Source organism: Podarcis muralis, chromosome 11 (genome assembly GCF_964188315.1).
Source record: "Podarcis muralis chromosome 11, rPodMur119.hap1.1, whole genome shotgun sequence".
Lineage (NCBI taxonomy): Eukaryota > Metazoa > Chordata > Lepidosauria > Squamata > Lacertidae > Podarcis > Podarcis muralis.
Window position 1 is genome coordinate 38,209,042 of NC_135665.1, and position 21,755 is coordinate 38,230,796.

Consider the following 21,755-nt stretch of genomic DNA (forward strand, 5'->3'; position numbering starts at 1 on the left):
TTCTTGGCTGTGGGCTGGTGTGTTCATGACATCTAAACATATGGTCTGAGCTTGTAGCAAGTGAGTTCAAGCACATCCTATTGCAGTGAGTTCACATGGTGAAAGAAAACAAATAAGGAGGAAGCTTAATTTCCTCCCAGGGGAGGGGCATAACCTGAGTCTAGGAATGCATTTCTGCAGTCTTAACCCCTTCATGCATTCATGAACTCCATGCTTGCTAGTTATATTTGACTTAACTAACTGACCCATCATGTCACAGATAGCATGGTTCTAACAAACATCCTTTCCCCCCACCAGCAAAATTCCTGGCTACACCCATGGCTAATGTTCATTCAGGTCTAAAGTGGATTGATAGTCAAGCACTTTATCCATTGAGAAAATATATAAGAACATGAAAAATTATCTGTTAATGTTATTTAGGAGTCCTAAATCTTCTCTCTTTTTTGCTGAAAATGGATAAATGGAAAACCACAACAATTGCTTCTATATCAATTACTTGCCTCATAATGTGATTCCTAGAAATTATTTGCTTTTATGAAGCATCTTTTAGAAAAGTAAATAGAACAGAAGAGTTGCCTGAGAGTTTTCACATAGCGCTTTGGGAATTGGGCAGAAGAGAGAGATTAAAAAACCCCTCTGCTGCTTCTAGGATGAAGCAATGTAATGACAGTTGGGGTTGACTCTGCCCCTTCTGTTGGGGTATGCCAACATTCAAGCCCAAACTGGACAAGGAGATGACAGCTGGATTTAGATCTCAGTGAGGGTTCTGTATTCTGAGGCAAAATAAGCTGATTTTCAGGGAAATCCTTGCAATTTCTTCTAGGCAGAACCAAAGATGAGGTGCACCTCTGAGGCAGAAACAGGCGCTTCCCTCAAGATCCTCTTTTCTCTGCTCAGTATAGTCTCCACCATATTTAGCACGGCAAGTGCAAACAGTAAGTACAACCCAACATCCTTTCTCCACAATTTAATATTTAAGGCAATGTGTTTATATTGTGCAATTGTTTCAGGGAACATTTACTTTCTCTTCCTTTTTCAAATTATTTTGATATGGAGGAAGAACCAAGTTGAAGGGTTTTAAAAGAGGAGGGAGAATATCCTTGTAACATGGGGAGAAATCTGCTTTGCAGTGGTTATATCCAAATATTTTTAATATTCAGTTTATCAGACACTTGCACATAAAAAGTCTCCAAGTGACTTGCATCATTTAAAAAACAAAACAAAAATAATAAAATATAATGATTGGTTTCACCGAACTGTATTCCAGTTCATACCTCAGCTTAATCGGGGCTTCTGTTTTCAATTTGAATGGAATCTAGTTTGAGGGAATGAGAGTATTTCTCATGAAGCAATGGGATACAGATGGATTGTAGCTTTGTAGCTAACATCCTGCGTACCTGGCTTCAGACACTGATGGTGAAAGCACACTGGAGCAGGAATAAACAGTAATGTGTACACAGCCTAAAAGCAGGAAAAGCCTAGTCAGAAGTCTAAGGCAGGGAATGCATGGCCCTCCATATGCTGTTGGGCTGTAAAGCATTAAAGGGTGATCCCCTATCCTCCAGATTACAGCAGTATCTGGAGGGCCAAAGGTTCCTCAGCCTTTGTTTAAAGGTTATTATCTCACATTTTCATGTAAAAGCATACACTGAAGTTTCTCATTTGGAATAGGGATAGCAATGTAAATCTTGTCCACACCAGTAATTTTTAAAATACAGTGGTACCTCTGGTTACGAACTTAATTCTTTCTGGAGGTCCGTTCTTAACCTGAAACCGTTCTTAATTTGAGGTACAACTTTAGCTAATGGGGCCTCCCGCTGCAACCGCACGATTTCTGTTCTCATCCTGGGGCAAAGTTCTTAACCCGAGGTACTGCTTCTGGGTTAGCGGAGTCTGTAACCCGAAGTGTTTGTAACCCGAGTTGTTTGTAACCCAAGGTACCACTGTACCCTATTAAGTATAGTCAAACCTATAACTTCATTTGAATTAATATTCTCATAAGTAAACCAGAGTTGGTGTATTGACTTCTGTAACATTGTTAATATGGCCATTTATATATCTGATTTACATATTGCAGATTCCACATTTCCCCTTCCTGCTTATGGTTTCCCTGTATATAAAAATCATGTAAACAACTCCAGTCAAACCACAGAAGATGGTGAAAAATACTTGACTGGTCCATGGATGACTCGCTTTGTTCCTTCACTCCACACTGCTGTGGTTATCTTCAGCCTTCCTTTAAACATTATGGCAGTTCTCATGTTTGTGGTCAAATTAAGGCTTAAGAAACCAGCTGTGGTGTACATGCTCAACCTGGCTTCTGCAGATGTCCTCTTCGTGAGTGTGCTTCCTTTTAAAATCGCCTACAACTTTTCTGGAAACAACTGGATCTTTGGACCTGAAATGTGTCGATTTGTCGCTGCTGCCTTCTACTGCAACATGTACTGCTCCGTCCTGCTGATGATGGTTATAAGCGTGGACCGTTTCCTGGCCGTGGTGTACCCAATGCAGTCCCTGTCCTGGCGCACAGCAAGACGGGCCTCGCTGGTCTGCTTTCTCATCTGGCTTCTGGCTATAGCTGGGGTGATACCTCTGCTTGTCAGTGAGCAAACACAGAGATTATCCCGGTTAAATATTACGACCTGTCACGATACATTAGATATATTTGCTATTATGAAGATATTTCGGCATTACTATTCTGCATTATCTATTTTGTTCTTTTTTATACCGTTATTAATCTCTGTTACCTCTTATGTGTGCATTATAAGGAAACTTTCTTCGTCCAATGTTGCTGCAGAGCCTAGTAAAAGGAGACGTGCCATTCTCCTGTCTGTAGCTGTCATGTCTTCTTTTATTATCTGTTTTGGTCCTACAAATGTCCTATTACTAGTGCACAGCTTGCGCATCTCACCTGATCAACCCCTTGAAAGCCTGTATTTTGCCTACATCTTAGCAGTCTGCACTGGTACCATAAACTGCTGCATTGATCCCTTAATTTATTATTATGCTTCTTCAAAGTGTCAAAAGCAGGTGTGGGATCTCCTTTGCTATAAGAAGCATTCTGCTTTTGCACAAAGCAGTCAGACAACAAGCAGCAATGCCACTAACCTTTTAAGCGGCCCGAATAATTTGTCTCAAGCATAGCATCTTACATTAAATATGTTTGCAGTACAGTAATACTCATTTGGAAACCTAGTTGTTGCATGCTACCTATATTACAGCCTCTGCCTTTAATGTCCACACATTCTTTCTCTAGAATATTTGTGCTTTTTCTTATATTCCAAAATAAGGTGTCAGACCATGGTTTTTCTGCGGCTGCTGTTAAAATAATGTCTGTCTAGAGATGTGATTTGCTCCAATGGTGACTGTATAGAAATAAATATTATATATTGTTGTCCAGTTATTTTCTCATTATAATTTTCATAACATTAACAAATAATATGTGAACTGTTGCCATTTTACATCTATATGAAGTAATTATGAGTTTGCGGGCATCAATATGCTGATGACACTAAAGTCTCTTTTTCCATAACATCTGTGTTGGGGGAGGCTGGGCAGTCTCTGGACCCGTGCTTGGATGTAGTGGCGAGATGGATAAGGAGAAACCAGTCTGAGTTGGATAGAATTAGGCTACAGTTTTACTGATTACAGAGCAACAGGTTTGATGAAGGCATCAGGCATGAATCCATGTGATCACATAGCCCATTTACTGCTTGATAAGCTTATCTTTTGACCATCAGTAGGCAAACTAAGCCCCGGGGGCCGGCTCTGGCCCAATCGCCTTCTAAATCCAGCCTGCAGACAGTCTGGGAATCAGCGTGTTTTTACATGCATCTCTGGGTTATTTGTGGGGCATAGGAATTCGTTCATTATTTTTTTTCAAAATATAGTCCGGCCCCCCACAAGGTCTGAGGGACAGTGGACCGGCCCCCTGATGAAAAAGTTTGCTGACCCCTGCTTTTGGCCATCACTGTTACTCACCCTGGCATGAACCGCTATCCAATGAACCTCCCCTGGCCACCGGCAGGGGTACCATAGCCTGTCAGTCCACAAGCTGGACTTCTGGACAGAAATTGCTGCCTCCAAGATCCCTCAAGAGGATCCCCTACGAGCTGCCCCCTCCTCTACCCCTCCCTTTTAAGGAACTAGCTCAATGCCTCTTACCCAGGGCATTTTTTTTTAGCAGGAATTCACTGGAACTCAGTTCTGGCACCTCTCAGGTAGGCACCATTGCTATAATAAGAGAACAAGGGAGGTGTTCATGGTGAGTTCTGGCACCTTTTTCTAGAAAAACAGCACTGCTCTTACACGACAACAGTTGTGACAATTTAAAAGTGTAGTAGAAACAAATCAACAGAAATTATTAAAAGGGTGCCTGGGTGGGGAGATCGGCTCTGAACTGTAAGTGAGGAGCAGCAGCGGGGGAGGGGGTCCTTTTAATACTTCCAGAGAGGACCAGACTCCCAGAACCTTCCATCTAGTCTGCTCTGGAAGTTCCTCCCCTCACCCACAGCTCCCAGCTTCTCACTGCAGCTCCATGTCTCACCCAGCTCCAAAGAGCCTGACCCGACACAGAATCTTCCTGCTGCTTCCACTTCCTCCTTGCAACCGCCCCAGGCTACAACAACTGCCCCCAGTAAGCCAGGAATGAGAGGATTCTGGCAAGAACCTTTTGAAACAGGAATATGATTTCATTCTGTTTGCAAAGAACGTGTTGGTACATTCAGAGCAGGTGTCAGCAACCTTTTTCAGCCCTAGGCCGGTCCACCGTCCCTCAGACCATGTTGTGGGACAGACTATATTGGGGGGTGGGGGGTGAAGGAATTCCTATGCCCCACAAATAACACAAAGATGCATTTTAAATAAAAGGACACATTCTACTCCTGTAAAAACACATCGATTCCCGGGCCGTCCGTGGGCCGGATTGAGAAGGTGATTGGGCCGCATCCGGCCCCCGGGTCTTATGTCCCTTACCCCTGATTCAGAGGGACGAAACTAGATGAGATGGCAGTGATGGTAGCTTTTCCAATAGAGAAGACAGAGCTTTGGTGTATTGCATAGCTTTTTGTCAGTCTCCATGACTAAATGTAGCCAAACAACTTGGCAGTAATAAACATTCAGAGTTGCCTAATGTAAGCAGACCGCTGAATCCAGTTTTTGTTGTCTAAGAATCTGAATTACGCTTGGCTACGTGTGTGTGTGTGTGTGTGCGTGCGTGCGTGTGCACGTGCAGAATATAGGTCTTAGCCAACAAAATTCTACTCAGCGCAGATCCACTGAAATTAATGGACCCAAGTTAGACTTATCCATTAATTTCAATGGGTCTCCTCTGCGTAGGCTGAACATTGGGGGAGCAGATCTACAGAGGACTAAGCAGGGAGGAGCTGCTTTGCACTATCTTGGCCCGGTCTGTTCCCCAAGCCATCAATAATATCTGTGTTTTTGTCTGCCTGCATCAGTTCATTGGGAGACACCATATCATACACCTGCACAATTGCAATAATACTAGTTGTTCAAAGTTATCATGCTTCCAAAATGCTCATAAATGCATGATGACATCACATAGTCACAACACACATGTATAGTTGTATTTATTGATTTGGGGTTTTCTTTTCCCCACAGGCCTCCCTAAACGCAATACATAAATTCAAAGATTTCTGTGCTTAAAATACTGCAGATTTGCTTGTTTCTTTTCATAAATTTTGTACTTCACCAGTAGGAAATGCTCAAGCAGTGATACTGATGTGGTGTCAGGGACTGGGCATCGGAGGAGGAATGGTGAACCTTCCCAAGAAGAGGAGGACAGTATAGATTTACAACAGTGTTTTGCAGAGGGTCACAGATCAGAGTTAGAAGAGGGGGAATGCTGGAAAATAATGGGAGAAGCAGAGCAGGAACTGCTGGCTGACACATTATCACTAGAGAGCATTCCAGACCCCCCTTCTCCCAAGACCCATCAAGCAATGGAAGTAGGAGAGCAGAGAGCTAAGAGGCAATTGGCCCTAAGCAGCCACCGTAAGGAGGGGGGTGCTGTTGATGATTGAGATGGGAAGGGGGGAGGAGATTACTCAGAGCAATGCCATTAACCCAAGAGGCAACGGTTCTGAGTTGAACATTGACTAAAATACATTGGTAAGAATGCATTGTCTATCTATTGCTGGCAGTCTGCCATGAGAGGGAGGGATCAGATTCCCTGACATGTGGAATAGAATGTCCCTATATTCATCTGAGGAATGGTGGAGGGTATGCTAAAGGTGTGCTACATAAAAGGTACTCTTAAGATTTTCCCCTGAGCAGGGTAATATTTGCCACAGAGGAATGTGTGAATGTGTGTTGAAAATAGCCTACAGCACAAAGGTAACATTTACCATTGTTGATCCACCCACTTTTTAACCTCTCTCCGTCTGGCCATGTGGCCCTCTGAAAAAGGGAGGAAAGCCCTTGGGTGGAAAAAAGGTTCCCCAACCCAGATTTCATCTAACATTCATTCAAGCCTAATGTTGATTAATGGTAAAGCACTTTATCCACTGAGAACGTATTTAGGATGGTGAAAAAATATGAATTTTGCTTTTTAATGTATTGTGGTGAAAACCACAACAAATGCTTATTTATCTATTAATGCAACATAATGGGCTTTCCAGGAATGCTTTTAGGAAGAGTCTTTTAGAAAGTAAAGAAAACAGAAGACTTGTCTGAGAGTTTTCATTTGGTGCTTTGGGGAATAGCCAGAAAGAAGAAATTAAGAACCCTCTGCTCCACATAGGATGAAGTGGTGTTATGACAGAGTGGGCTGGCTCAGCTTCTTCTACAGATAAGCTAACATTAAAGCCCAAAATAGGCAAGGAGATGACAAGTGGATTTAGATCTCAGGAAACAAATAAAGGAAGCTTCTTTTCAGGCAGATCCCTTCAGTTTCTTCTTAGAGACCTAGCAGAACCAAAAGATGAGGTTCACCACTGGAGGACAAATGGACCCCTCTCTGAAGATCCTGTTTCCTCTGTTTAGTATGGTCTTCACCTTATTCAGCACAGCAAGAGCAAAAAGTAAGTACAACCCAACACAATTATCCACTGTTCAATATTCATAGTTAAAGCAAGGCATATACAATGTGCAATTGTTTCAGGGAAATTTCACTGTCTCTGATCTTTCCAAATGATTGTGCTACGGAAGAAAAACCATGCTGAAGCAGCAAGAATAAAAGAGGAGGGAGAATATCCTTGTACTAGGAAAAAATGTACTTCTCAGTGGTAATATTCAGTTTATCAATCACTTGCACATAAAAAGATCTCTAAGTGACTGCAACATTTTAAGAGCATAAGTCATAACATAAGATCGGAAGAACAATGAATAAAGCATTTTGCGGGGGTTTCTGCTCCAAAATTCCTACCCTAAAGAATTTAGGGTGTCTCTTCTTGCACAATCTGCCACTGATATTTCAGCAAGGAGGTGATGTACTTCACAGAAAATCAAGGATTTCTTTACTGCATAAGACCTTTTACTTCGCTAAAAATAAACCTGTCTCTGTTAGACTGGGCAAAAAAAGCTGGCCATAGTTCTCCCCTCACAGAGATAGAGATCCAAGACCCTTAACATGCTACAGTTCCTAGGATTCTTCGATGAAAGCTTTTGCTTTAAATGTATGGTGTGTACACAGGCAATGTCAGAATATGCCTATGTATACATTAGCAGCATGAAACACAGCAACTTGTCCCTGTCTCCCTTAGTTTCAAGTCACATTCTTAGAAGGCTGCACACACCAGAGAAGGAGCAGGGGTGTCTTCACCTGGTGTCCATTACCAGATTTGTTTCACCGCACTGAGCTCCAGTTCACTGAAGCTGTCGGCTGCATGTGTGCTGTCATCTGTACATGCACAGTGCCTGTCACCCCAACTTAACATTTGTTTCCATTTTCAAGCTGATGGAAGCTGACTTCAGGGAAAGCACATCAAACAGGACTACTTCTTGAGAAGCTGCAAAATGCAGATGGATTGTGGTTAATGTCATGTGTATTTGGTTTCAAATACCAGTAAGTATTGCTGGTAGACCCCATGGTCTAAAGTTTACTTCACACATTTTCAGGATCGGCGGAATATCTGAAGTTTCTCACTAGCAATAGGAAATATGTAAATTTCATCTTCACCAATAATTTTTTAAGCCCCAAATGTGTAATTCAATAATTTAATCTGGATTCATAGTCACATGAGTAAACTAGCGTGGTTGCATTGATGTTTGTAACATAACTATATATGTATTCATAGATTTGATTTACATATTGCTTCATCTTTCAGATTCATCCTTGGACATCCAGGGTCTTTATTTTGCTAGTTTCCCTGCTATGGAAATAAATGCTAATGATAAAGAAATAATTACTATTGATACATTGAACAACAACAATCAATCCATAGAGCAAGTGGCTATCAAAAAACAAGCTGAAAAATACTTGACTGGTCCATGGATGACTCGCTTTGTTCCTTCACTCCACACTGCTGTGGTTATTTTGAGCCTTCCTTTAAACATTACGGCAATCCTTATGTTTGTGGTCAAATTAAGGCTTAAGAAACCAACTGTGGTGTACATGCTCAACCTGGCTTCTGCAGATGTCCTCTTCGTGAGTGTGCTTCCTTTTAAAATCGCCTACAACTTTTCTGGAAACAACTGGATCTTTGGGCCTGTGATGTGTCATTTTGTCACTGCCGCCTTCTACTGCAACATGTATTGCTCCGTCCTGCTGATGATGGTTATAAGCGTGGACCGTTTCCTGGCCGTGGTGTACCCAATACAGTCCCTGTCCTGGCGCACAGCAAGACGGGCCTCGCTGGTCTGCTTTCTCATCTGGCTTCTGGCTATAGCTGGGGTGGTACCTCTGATTGTCAATGAGCAAACACAGAGATTATCCCGGTTAAATATTACGACCTGTCACGATACATTAGATATCTCTGTTATTATGGATATATTTCGGTATAACTTTTCTGTATTATCCATTTTGTTCTTTTTTATACCGTTATTAATCTCTGTCACCTGTTATGTGTGTATTATAAGGAAACTTTCTTCATCCAGTGTTGCTACAAAGACTGCTAAAAAGAGACGTGCCATTCTCCTGTCTCTAGCAGTCTTGTCTTCTTTTATTATTTGTTTTGGCCCTACAAATGTCCTATTATTAGTGCACAACTTGCGCATCTCACCTGATCAACCCCTTGATAGCCTGTATTTTGCCTATAGCTTAGCGGTCTGCATTGGTACCATAAACTGCTGCATTGATCCCTTAATTTATTATTATGGCTCTTCAGGGTGTCAAAAGCAGGTGTGGGATCTCCTGTGCTATAAAAAACAGTCTGATCTTGAACAAAGCAGTCAGACAACAAGCAGTAATGCCACCAATCTTTTTTTTTGTGGCCTGAAAAAATTGTCTCAAGCATAGAATTTTAGAGTGTGTGATACAGTGTTCATAAATATAGGTGTTGCATGACAAAGATGTGAATATTTGTTTACAGTTCACGTCTTTAATGTCCATGCCATTCTTTCTCTAAAATATTTATGCTGTTTCTTATATTAAAGGCTATATTATATATTATATTAAAGGCTATATAAAATCAAAGATTCAGAGAATTTTAGAGTTCCCTTGATCAGGACACTATACTTTTGTTGATGCAGCCTAGAATAGCACTTTGCTGCTGCATCACGCAAAATATTTCAAACTGGATTTATTTTTTATATTTTTCTGCCGCTGTTAACATTGAAACTAATGTTTATCCAGAGATCTGGTTTGTTCCAGTGAGGACTGTATATATATGTAAATATTACATATTGTTGTTCCAATTATTTTATTAGTATATAATAATGTTAATAATATTTCTTGAGGCAGATATTAACTTATTTGTTGCCATTAATTTGGGGTTTTTTTCTGACAAGAGCCTTCTGAAACAGGAATGTGATTTAACCCTTTTCGAAAAGAATGCATTGGTACATTCACTCAAACCAGATGAGATTGTAGCTTTTCCAATAGAGAAGACACAGGAGGCAGAGCTTAGATGTACTTTATAAGCGGTCAGACTCCATGATTCAGTGTAACCAAAATTAGAATTAGAAGTGATAAACATTCAGAGTTGCCTAATGTAAACAGCTATGGTTTTCCCAGTAGTGATGTATGGAAGTGAGAGCTGGACCATAAAGAAGGCTGATCGCCAAAGAATTGATGCTTTTGAATTATGGTGCTGGAGGAGACTCTCGAGAGTCCCATGGACTGCAAGAACAAAAAACCTATCCATTCTGAAAGAAATCAGCCCTGAGTGCTCACTGGAAGGACAGATCCTGAAGCTGAGGCTCCAATACTTTGGCCACCTCATGAGAAGAGAAGACTCACTGGAAAATACCCTGATGTTGGGAAAGATGGAGGGCACTAGGAGAAGGGGACGACAGAGGACGAGATGGTTGGACAGTGTTCTCGAAGCTACCAGCATGAGTTTGACCAAACTGCGGGAGGCAGTGGAAGACAGAAGTGCCTGGCATGCTCTGGTCCATGGGGTCACGAAGAGTCGGACACGACTAAACGACTAAACAACAACAATGTAAACAGACTATTGAGTCCAATAGTTTTTTTGTGGGGGGTGGGGGAGTTGGCTCAGACTTTTAATTACGCTTGGCTGCAGATTGTGTATGTGTGTGCATGCAGACTATGGGTTACAGCCTTTGCTTTTTTCTGGGGGGACGCAGGGGTACGCATACCCCCTAAACATTTGGTTAATCTAAGTTTGGCCTCATTGAGGGGCAGCATTTCAATACGAATAGGAGAATGAGAGTGCCCCTAAACATATTTTTTTTAAGCATTGGTTACAGCCAACCAAATTCTACTCAGAGTAGACTCATTGAAATTAAGGAAGCTAAGGTAAACATGTACTTTAACAACACTGTGTCCACTCTGAGTAGGACTAACACTGGATGCAGCCTTAGACATGCGAACATCATACTAGACAAGGGAGTGGGGCAGACTGTGTCAGGGCTGGGCCTATACTAAGTACAAAGTGCAGTACTGGAGGTTTGATAAAAACAGCAAGAGGTGGCAAGGGTGCTCATCCTGATGCACACGCAGACCTCTTCCTGCTGCCCTCTCTCCAAAAAAACCTTTCTGATAGCTCCGTGCGGCTGGGCTTCCTCCAAGTGCAGGAACCTCCTGGAGTAGTTTGAAAAAATAGTAGGAAAAGGCTGAGGGACTGACTTGTTCCTCCTCTCCCCTTTCAGCAACATGGTCAGATCTCCAGGTGCTTTATGTTGAAGCTGAATGTCAGTGGGAGAAGGCTGGGAGTGGGGGAAACCATGTATGCCATCACCTTGAGCAACTTGGAAGAAAGGGGGGAACAGAAATAAAACAAACAAACCATAATGGATAGCCAAAGTTCCTGTTCATTCATTCGTGGATGATGTCTTTCCTAGGGATATGAAGAACATTCCAAAGAGGACATTATTACCATCATGATGGGCTGCAGTTCCGTGGCAGAGCACATGTGTTTTGTTGCAGGAGTCCTCGGGTTACAGTTTCCAGCATCTCCAGGTTTTGTTGGGAAAGGCTGTGTCCTGAAAGCTGGACAGCCACTGCTAGTCAACGTACACATCACTAATCTAGATGGATCACTGGTCTGATCCATCAGAGTTTTTGTTTTCATGAGCCTGCTACTTGCCTAAGCTCCTTTTCCACCCCACTAATCTATTATGATAGGGCAATAGAGTCATTGCTGCTGGTCACTGCAGTCTTATCAGGATTTTCAATTTCTCTAAAACTGGAATTACAGCCACAAGCTCAAAAGGAAAGTGTATAGGTCTGAAGTTCTCAGACTGAGGCCAAACAAACTTCCCTAAAGAAGATCAGCTGGCAGCAATCATTCATCACTGGAAGGACATAAGAAGCTGCCTTATACCAAGTCAGGCTAGTTCACCACAATGGCTAGCAAGATACCTCCAGGAAACCCAGGAAATTGGCATCAAGACCTTCTCCTGTTGTTGGTCCCCACCAACTGGTATTCAGCTGCATATCTTCTCTGAACATGAATGGTCTGGAAAGCCATTGTGGCTAGTAGCCATTGGCAGAGGTCCCATGTGGGATTTAGGCAGATGAATGGGGATGAGACAGAATCTGTGTTTCTTGGGGGTTTTTTGATCCCGTGCTCCTATGTGATATGCTGCAGCTCTTTTTCATGGGAAAATACTTATTATATATTATTTATTTCTTACATTTTTATACTGACCTTCATCCAAAGATCACAGGGCAGTTTACAATATAAAAGCATGAAATACATAATAGCAAAATAATAAATAAATACACGCCTCTAACACATTTAAAAGTCCAAAATTGTTTAACCAACTAAAGATCTGGCTGAAGAACGTTTTTACCTGATGCCTGAAGTCCCTGGGGAAAACATTCCACAAATGGGGAGCCACCACAGAAAAGGCTCGTTCTCGTGTTGCCACCCCCCCCCCCCACTTGCACATTTAGAATTCAGCTTGTTTCACTCAGCTGTAGAAGCATTTCACATACAACTCTTAAATATGAGCTAATTTCTCTTATCCTTCATTTAATGTGAGAACTTTTGTCTTCCGGACAAAGCATGAAAAGAACTTCCCCCCTAAAAACAAGTTTGAGAGATGCAAAGAAGGTGGCAATCACAGAAAGAATTCTTCACTCTGAATGGGGTTGCAAAGTAAGAGTGGCTATTATAGGAGTACAGATCATAAATCATGAATATGGATGCAATACTGTCTAACTAAGCTGAATTAATTTATACCTGTCAAAAGACCAAAAGGTGTGTTTCCCATTCTCAGGGAAATGAATGGTGCTGTCTGTGGCCAAGCCTCGTGCCCAAAGCACATGAACCAAATAAATGGTCTTCCATATGCAGTTAAGTCTGGAGTTCATTCATTGCACTACCAATTCAAGTTTAAAGTGCAGCCAAGGTGTGAAAATGTTTTGTGTATAATAAGGATGCTTTAAAAATCAAACAGAATACTAAGTGTAAAAGAAGCACTACTTTTAAATACCCAGGTGTTGTCTCCAAAATAATTCATTTGGAACGCAAAATTGCTGGTGTGATTCACCTGAAGGGACAATTTATTTCTGGGTGTATTTCAGCTCCTAGATCCATAAAGGTTCTACTTGATTTAATTGCTAAACTGCTGACATACCATGGGTGTTAACTCCTGCAAACATTCTTTATATGACTACTAAACATCAGAGCAGCTATTTGTAGAAGTAATAAAAGTGTTGATATATACAAGATTGTTTTTCATGGCTAAAGTTTATTTTGTTACATTTATATCTTGCCCTTCCTCCAGGTTTGTTAAAATCAGCAACAACCCTATGAGGTAGCTTAAGGTTCCTCCAAATGACCTGCTTATTGAGCATACATCCTGGTTTTCTTGCACAAAGCTTATACTGTAGTCAAATTATATCCAGTTTCATTCTGATATGTTTGCAGAGTAGTTCTATGACAACGAGCATTCTTCCTGCTTTCATCCTGATTTGCTTGTGGGGTGTTTGCAAACCTTCCACCTTTAATGCATTCCGCCATCACTTTCCAAACTGTGAAATGACCTTTTTAAAAAGTGGTTTTGTCGCGCTAAAGTGACAGAGCACTTTAATCCGTGTCAACTGTGAAAGCCTGAAGTTCCAGTTTGCGCTTGAAATCACATAGCTCTGGGTGATTTGTAGTAAATCAGCAATATATTTTTTTACTTTCAACTGTTCTAACAAAAGTAGCAACAATACTAATTTCAGCCCCCTCTGAGCCCTAATTTATACTGCTAATATGAAGAGAGATTGAGGTAATCAGGAATGGTTTGTTTCATGAAAGGCCTATGAGCTCCATTCAGTTCTGACATAAACAACAAATTCCTAGGCTATGAATTCTTCAATTCTATACATATGTCTTTTGCACCAATCTCCAGTTTGTAGGTCTCAGGGTTGTAGTTAAAAAACAACAACTGCATCATGCAAATCTGTCCACCTCTGAAATAAGCTATACAATATTTTTATGCCTTTACATCATTCTCCCAAATTCCATGTGATGCCAGGAAATTGCTGACTAATACATCTGTATCTGGAGAGAGAATTTTTGCAGGAGAAATCACTCCAAGCTGATATCACTCCTTAGATCTGGTTCTTGTTGACAGCCATTGTATGTTTTCTTTGCATCCATCAAGGCCACCATCCTAGAAATAAACAAAGAATTCTGGGAAAAGTTTCCTTCTGGCAATGTTTTCTCTTACTCAGTGCTTGGACACATACCAGTTACGAGACAGAACATTCTTTCACATCTTTAAGATAATATGACATTTGCTGAGTTTAAAAGAATGCTCTTGGTGGGTGGATTCCAGATAGACTGGTTAGTTTAGCTGAGACAAAATGGGGAAAGTGTGGTCTTTAAATATCCATGTAGCCATTTGCAAAATATACACTGCAGTTGCGTCTGGAGGCTTTTTCCCCTTATCATACAACAGCCATTATCATTATTTCTTGGGGGGAAGGGGTTAATAAGCATACAAATCTGATTTTAACACCAAGGAAGTAGCATGGGGCTTCAAAGAATTAGCTGTAAATTCATAACTGTTCCTCTCCACAGCCATATTTAGTAAAAGGCGAAAGATTTATACGATCTGAAGAGAAACCAGACTGTAGCCATTATCATTAGTTCAGTTTTGTCTGAAGTTATTCCATACTTTCCCATGGGTCCTTCAGCCTTGTTACTCTCTAGTTTTCTTTGGCAGTCTCCTACCATTTCACCCTAGTTACCAGCTAACCGGAACTGTTGTTGTTAAGTTGTGGGTGAACATATCAGACGACACAGCGATTCTTCAAACAGCTCTTGTTTATTCTCAGGCCAAGACAGAACTGAACTGAAGGGTTCAGTCAGCCTGCTTATATAGAGCTCCAGTACAATGTAACTGTAACAATTTTCTAAAACTATCCAATCACTGAACGTCACTTTTGATCCCTTATTTGCATAACTATCTACAGTATCCCCCTGATGGCCCAGGGTGAGAACTTCAGTACATAACAGTTGTCTTTTCATCTCATATGTCTGGTTCATAGTTTGTGATAAACTCTTAACCAATTAGGCCCAGTTCACATGTAATGCTAGGCCAAACCATGGCTTAGCATGAACTAGCAAATGTGTGGGTTTGCAGACTGAGGTTCACAGCCACAGAGTTGCTCCTGGGGTCCTGCTGCAGCCGTGATCTTCAGTCTGCGAACCCACTCATTCACGCTAAACCAGTAAGCTTCAGACTTGTCAGAGGCTCCACCTTGAGCCAACACATTTTTATCATATATTTGTAGGGCTGTTGTGCTGCTCTGGTGTCCCACTTTAAGTCAAGCCCAGCAGCGGGTCCGTACTCAGCAGCTGAAGACCAATGCACTTTACCAGTGGGTTTAAAAAAATAAATCAGTATACCACTGTGGAGGATGTACCATCTAGGCCTGATGGAATGTTTTTATATATGCTGGAAGCTGCTCAGAGTGGCTGGGGCAACCCAGTCAGATGGGTGGGGTACAAATAATAAAAGTACAGTGGTACCTCAGGTTACATATGCTTCAGGTTACATACACTTCAGGTTACAGACTCCGCTAACCCAGAAATAGTGCTTCAGGTTAAGAACTTTGCTTCAGGATGAGAACAGAAATTGTGCTCTGGCGGCGCGGCAGCAGCAGGAGGCCCCATTAGCTAAAGTGGTGCTTTAGGTTAAGAACAGTTTCAGGTTAAGAACGGACCTCCGGAACGAATTAAGTACTTAATCTGAGGTACCACTGTAGCAGTAGTAGTAGTAGAAACATTTTCGGCAGGGGTTTAAAAGTCAGTGCAGAAGGCACCTGCTGAATCTCTATTGGCAAGGTATTCCACAGGACTGGGCCAATGACACTAAAGACACCATTTCATGTTGTTGTCAAACAAGCCTGACTAATGGATAAAATGTAACCCAGCCAGCTTCAAATCCTTCTTCAGAATGAGGCCTTCTCCTTGGCCTGTGGCAAATTGCAGTCCTCTCACCCCTCTACCTGCTGTATTCAGTTTCTTCCACAGATATGCTGCCCACTGGGCTGAGCAAGCCGCCATCTCTCAGCCTAACCTACCTCGCTGAATTGCTGTGAGGAAAATGAGAGAAAATAATATACTGTAAATGCCCACTGAGAGTCCTTTCCCTGCCTTTACATGCAATTCTAACTACCAACTGTTATTGCGGAGGATAAGGGAAAGGAAGTAGCACTCTCTCTGTTTTAACTGTTTTTAAATATTTCGGTTATTATGCTTTTTAATTTATTGTTTTATTGTGTATTTTTATTAAGGATGTGCTAATGCCCCAATGGATTTGTTGTGCATAATAACTGCTTACTTATTTTATGGCTGTAAACTGCTTAGAAGCCATTTTGACAAACAACCAGCATACAAATTAATAAACAACAGCAATGTATGATCTATTTGTGATTTCTGCACTGCATGGGCTGGACTAGATGACCCTCGGAGCCCCTTCCAACTCTACAATTCTATGATCCTAACAATAATATGAAGCTGAATTATGCTGCTATATATGAGAAGCTAAATATCTCCTGTAAGCCACCTCTGGAGGACTTTAGCACTGAAAGGTGGTGTAGAAATAGTTCAAACAAACAATAAACCTGCTACAGACCTTCTGCAGGAATGAGGGGAAGAAAAAAAATCTATTTAAATAGATTATATTGCATAGGTTCTAGAGCTACTATATTCTGTTCCTCACCTGTCCTTCATTTCAGGGAAGAATGCAGGCCTTGTAAAGTCTCCCCAGGAGGGTGAAGTTTGGTAGGAGGCAAGTGGGAAGAAGGGGAACCCTTCTCCCGCCATTTGTTTACCCCCTGGATCATCACACCTATGTGTTCCTTTTATCCCCTGTGGCACTACCCCACCTTGGTGAGTAAGCATGGAGTATTGCCAGAGACAAAACCCAGTTGGGGTATGGCAGGAAGTTTCAGGGGAGGTATTGAGTTCTCCTTTCCCTCCCATCCTTCTCCATGTTTCCTGAGGGCACTTTGCAATTGAAAAGGAGCCTGAAGTATAAAGGAGGCTGAAGTATAAAGTACAGCTTGCTCCTAGGAAAGCCCATCTAAGTGAATATACTTAGATGAGTTAATAAGCCAGGAATGCAGTTTTATTGCCAAGGGTAATCATTTACCCTTTAGTGTAAACAACAGGCTTTAATTGTGCAAAAGAGAAAAAAAGAAAGGATCAGGTGGGAAAGTAGTCAAACCTGAGCAGTTTAAGATAGCTGTTTTATGTTTTCAGCATAATAGAGTAGCTTAAGGAATAAAATATAGAAAATGGGAAAGTATATTATTGTGTAACTTTTAGATTATGACCATTCAAGCAAAGCAAGGAATGTTGTGCTAATTCATTGTAAACAGACAAGATGAATCATCCAGACAGTTTTTGCCTATTAAGGATCTGAATAGATAGGATGTTGACATTAGTCATTCTGAACCTTGATTAAGGAGATAAGTTGTAATTAAATACAGATGTGAACTTCAGAGGAAATTATGTCCCTGAATTTATGGCCTGTCTTTTCTGCTAAGTATCTAAACAGCAGTTAAAAAGTCATATCTTGTATCTGTGTTTGGTTATTTGAGTTAACAGGAGGTCACCAGCTTCAGACTGTCTAAATTAGAAGTGATATATGTTAAATCCATGATGAGAGGCTCCCATGTAGTTGAGCAATCCTAAGAAGGGGAAGAGTGATTGAAGTGGGGACAATCTGCTACTTCCAAAGTCAGGGGAGATAAGTTCCCCCTTCTTTCCGCCAGCATTTGTTCCAAAAAAGTATTGTCGTATGACATGCTCCTGTTCAGGTTTCCCACAATGCCCTTATTCCAGGATATTCCATTCCCCCAGTTTCTTATTCCATTCAAGAGTCAGTATTCTATGCCCACAGAGCATGCTCAGAATGCATATACAGCAGACATTTAAAGCACTTTCTCCTTCAAGAACCCTGGAAACTGTAGTTTACTACTTACAGAACCACAATTTGCAGTGCCCTTAACAAGCTAGTTCCCAGCATTAGAGAGGCTGTGCTTTAATGTAAGGTGTGTTTGCGACCTCAATCTTTATTGATTTTAGGAACAGACCCTGAACAAAACATTTCCCCCTGAAGAGTTATGTGTGCATGCCTCCACAATCCTTGCTGTTTCCTCAAGCCTGCTGATAAATGCATTTCATACATACATTGTGCCATTTTGGTCACATAATGATCCACACCTGAAGAATGAGTTCTGGACAGTAATGTCTTCTTTCAGCATACTCCATTCCATTCCCCACCAATCCTGGTTGTTGTTTTCCATTTCCCACCTTTTGACCAGTCAGTCAGTATTCAATGACCCCTAAGCATCCTCAGTAATCAATGAATTGCAAGGGCTCTTCTTCATGTAAGGGTTGGGATTTCTTTGGTACTTCTGCAAACTTTGGAGTCACTCTGAGCTTTCTGGTAGTTCTCTCTTGCAGATGGATTGTGTTATTTGGATTACATAAGTCTCCAGTCAGAGAATGAGGTCAGTATTTACATAGGGGGAATTATACATTAGAGTTCTGCTCCATAAAACAAAGAAGAAAAGCAAACATGGGTGTGGTTGTGATGAATGCAGGCTTGCTGTTGTCTAGCTGAATTAGATCTACTGGATCTTCGGAGCTCCTTAACTCCACATTTTTCATGGCATATCTATGATACCACTGATTCCCTTTGGGGATCAGTTAACTCTGGGTCAGAATCGTTTTATGTGCCAATACCCAAAACATGCAATAAGAGTACCTGGTTTGTTGTTTCGTTTCTCTCTTTTGGAATCAGCTTCTTTCTGAATGCCTGTGTTTTCCTTCGGGCTAAATTAATCATCACATTGCTAGTGTGAGTCTACTCTTTTGAAGTGTTGATTTGGGCCAGTGTTGAAATGTTACAAAACTTCCACTCTTATAAAACACTAGTAACATTTGACAACACTTGCACTGAGTCTAGGATAAGATCCTGAAATGGGTGGCTCTCAAGATGCAGCTGGCAGAGCGGTAGCTATGGGGGGACTAGCTGTGTTTTTTGCCCCGGATGAAGCCTCCAGAGGGGTGTTGTTGAAGCTGCCAGCCTCTGTGTACAGTGGTACCTCGGGTTAAGTACTTAATTCGTTCCGGAGGTCCGTACTTAACCTGAAACTGTTCTTAACCTGAAGCACCACTTTAGCTAATGGGGCTTCCTGCTGCTGCCGCACCACCAGAGCATGATTTCTGTTCTCATCCTGAAGCAAAGTTCTTAACCTGAAGCACTATTTCTGGGTTAGCAGAGTGTGTAACCTGAAGCGTATGTAACCCGAGGTACCACTGTATGTATGTGTGTGTATGCAAAAGAGTGGGGGGTGTATGCCAAACTAGCTCTTTAGGCTTTATTTCACCTGGCTCAGTTTCGCCCCACAAGTTCCCTTCCTTTCTTCAACCATTACTAGGACATTTTAAGTATCTGGGAGGGGGAGAAAGGTGGGTGGGTGGATGGGCAGGACATGCAGCACACAAAGCTTTGGTGATGAAGAATAGGGGCTTTCCTAACTTGAAAGTTTAGAGGGGAGTTGAGCGTGCAGCTTCCTGTTCTCACCTCCAGCAAATCTAGCTACTGGCCAAGAGAAGAAAAGGCTCAAGGGAAAGGATGATTCAGTTACTATGAGACAGCACCAGATTCCACCCCCCTTCCGTCCTGGAAATAGAGCTGAGAATTTCTGGCATAATAGTCTCCAAACATTCTCCACCATTAGGCCAGGCCATTGTGGAGGGTGTAAAATGGTGGCCAGTCTGACAATACAATTGCTGTGGCCAGTCTGACAATACAATACAATACAATACAATACAATACAATACAATACAATACAATACAATACAATACAATACAATACAATACAATTGTTGTTGCCATCACTTATAGTGATGGCAACAACAAAACCTCAGGGGGAAACATAAAAATAAATGTGCTAATGATGAGCACTACCCCCCCCCAAGAAACTGCTGGGGGATTTCTCCTCTGCACTGAGAAGTTTGGTGACATTTTTCTGCTTACAAGAAAATTACCTGAAATCCTTAGAAAAAGAAATACAAGCAAGCCAGGCAGCAGCAGATGTATCCGCTATTGCTTTTAGCAGTTCACCTGAAGCCCAGGCAGCTGCTGATGCTTCCTTTCTGTCCTTGATTATTTGCAGTCTTGAGATGAAGGGAGCCTGTGCTACCCAAGAACTATGCCAAATGCTGGAAGCGAGTAGAAGTAATCCCAATTTTGTTGCAGTGTGTTATTATATTTATATTTATTATTATGCATAGAGCACCTTATGGATTGAAAGGAAGGTTAGAAATTGCATGCAATAATGTGAACACCAGTTTAATGCACAGTGTTGACACTAGCAGTCATATGGCATAAAAGGAACGAGTCTCTACTCAGATAAAGGAACTTCTAACGCTCCATCAATACTGAGAATTGTAGTTAAAACTTCCAGGATTTAAAATGCCAAGCGGCATTTGAGTAGGTGAGAGTTACTTTACACACCATACATTTAAAGCACGTCCCCTCCCCTCCCTGGAATTGTAGTTAATTTTGTATTTTGATTTATTTTAATCCACATCGGTAGGGATCTTTACCCCACCCCAAAAACGTGTGTTTGAAATCCATTAAAAGAAATCATAATAATAGTAAATAGCACCAGGGGCAGACTTTGGTCATATGGCATCCTGAGTGAGGACAAAAATTTATGCTCCCCGCCCCCAGCTTTGTGTAGGTACCTATATAAATATATGTATTATTGTTGTTGTTGTTGTTATTTGCCCCCTGGGCTCGGCACTCTGGGGGGGGGGGGACCACCCATACTGCCCTAAATCCGATGCTAATAGCACAGTGGTTCTGTTTTTAGGAAGACCTTCTGACTTGTCTCACACTGAGACCAGATAAAGATTTCCACATCCTGTCTAGTTGTTTGTTTGTTTGTTTGTTTGTTTGTGTTTGTTTGTTTGTTTGTTTGTTTGTTTCAAAGCAATTGTGCCTAATGACTTACTTATTCAGTGGCATTTATAGTTGTTCCACTATCCTGTGGATGCTCTAAACCGGTTCTACAAATTCTTTAATAGTTCAGTGGCAACATGCTTGAACCACATCAGTCGGTGACATGCAGTTAATCAGGTGCACTTAGTACAGACTAGCAGCTATATAAGACTGCTTGCCATATTTAAAAACAGGGATGGGAAACCTAGTCTTGCAGATGTTGGGTGGGTGGAGGTTTTGAAAAGGAAGGCTAGAGCTGTATCCTTGAAATCATGATCTCCCGAGACGGTTCTTTGTTCACTAACTGGCTAAGGATGCAATCCTAACCCCATTTACCTGGGGGTATGCCCCCCTAACCTCAGTGGGACTTCCTTCTGAGTCAGGGATGCCAACTTCAATAAAACAAAGGAGGCAGGTAAGCCCTCGCATAATGGATCACAAGACATGGTGCACGCACACCATTTGAATGGCATTGGCAAGGCCCATCAACTTTGGGGAACCCGAAGGGACCTCAGCCCCTAGGAGTTGGCTCCCATGTGTAGACATGGATTGTGATGGACTAGTTTACTGAATCCATTACTTTTACTGAAGTATCCTTTACAGAATTCCGTAGGACTTGCTGGCAGCTAAGTGGGATTAGAAGCATAGCCTTAGGCTGCCTACATTTAAAGCCCATTAACAACACCCCAAGCATCCTG

General features: G+C 41.6%; 2 protein-coding genes, 1 long non-coding RNA gene and 1 other non-coding gene across 4 annotated transcripts; 2 read left to right on the plus strand and 2 right to left on the minus strand.

Moving 5' to 3' along the window:
* Positions 1–746: 746 nt before the first annotated feature.
* Positions 747–3,229, plus strand: LOC144329218 (proteinase-activated receptor 1-like). Its single transcript, XM_077936300.1, has 2 exons — positions 747–935; positions 2,078–3,229. Exons 1-2 carry the CDS (start codon positions 836–838, stop codon positions 3,142–3,144), a joined length of 1,167 nt encoding a protein of 388 aa, XP_077792426.1. The 5' UTR covers positions 747–835; the 3' UTR covers positions 3,145–3,229.
* Positions 3,230–6,575: 3,346 nt separating this feature from the next.
* On the plus strand, positions 6,576–9,865 carry LOC114606839 (proteinase-activated receptor 1-like). Its single transcript, XM_077936302.1, has 2 exons — positions 6,576–7,043; positions 8,289–9,865. Exons 1-2 carry the CDS (start codon positions 6,944–6,946, stop codon positions 9,416–9,418), a joined length of 1,230 nt encoding a protein of 409 aa, XP_077792428.1. The 5' UTR covers positions 6,576–6,943; the 3' UTR covers positions 9,419–9,865.
* A 3,399-nt stretch (positions 9,866–13,264) lies between these two features.
* LOC144329219 (uncharacterized) lies at positions 13,265–19,829 on the minus strand. Its single transcript, XR_013394684.1, has 2 exons — positions 16,756–19,829; positions 13,265–14,196 (listed from the first exon to the last, which is right to left on the minus strand). It is a non-coding gene; the product is annotated as an uncharacterized LOC144329219 (long non-coding RNA).
* On the minus strand, positions 14,540–14,660 carry LOC114606934 (U5 spliceosomal RNA). The gene has a single exon (XR_003709009.2). It is a non-coding gene; the product is annotated as a U5 spliceosomal RNA (small nuclear RNA).
* Positions 19,830–21,755: the final 1,926 nt, after the last annotated feature.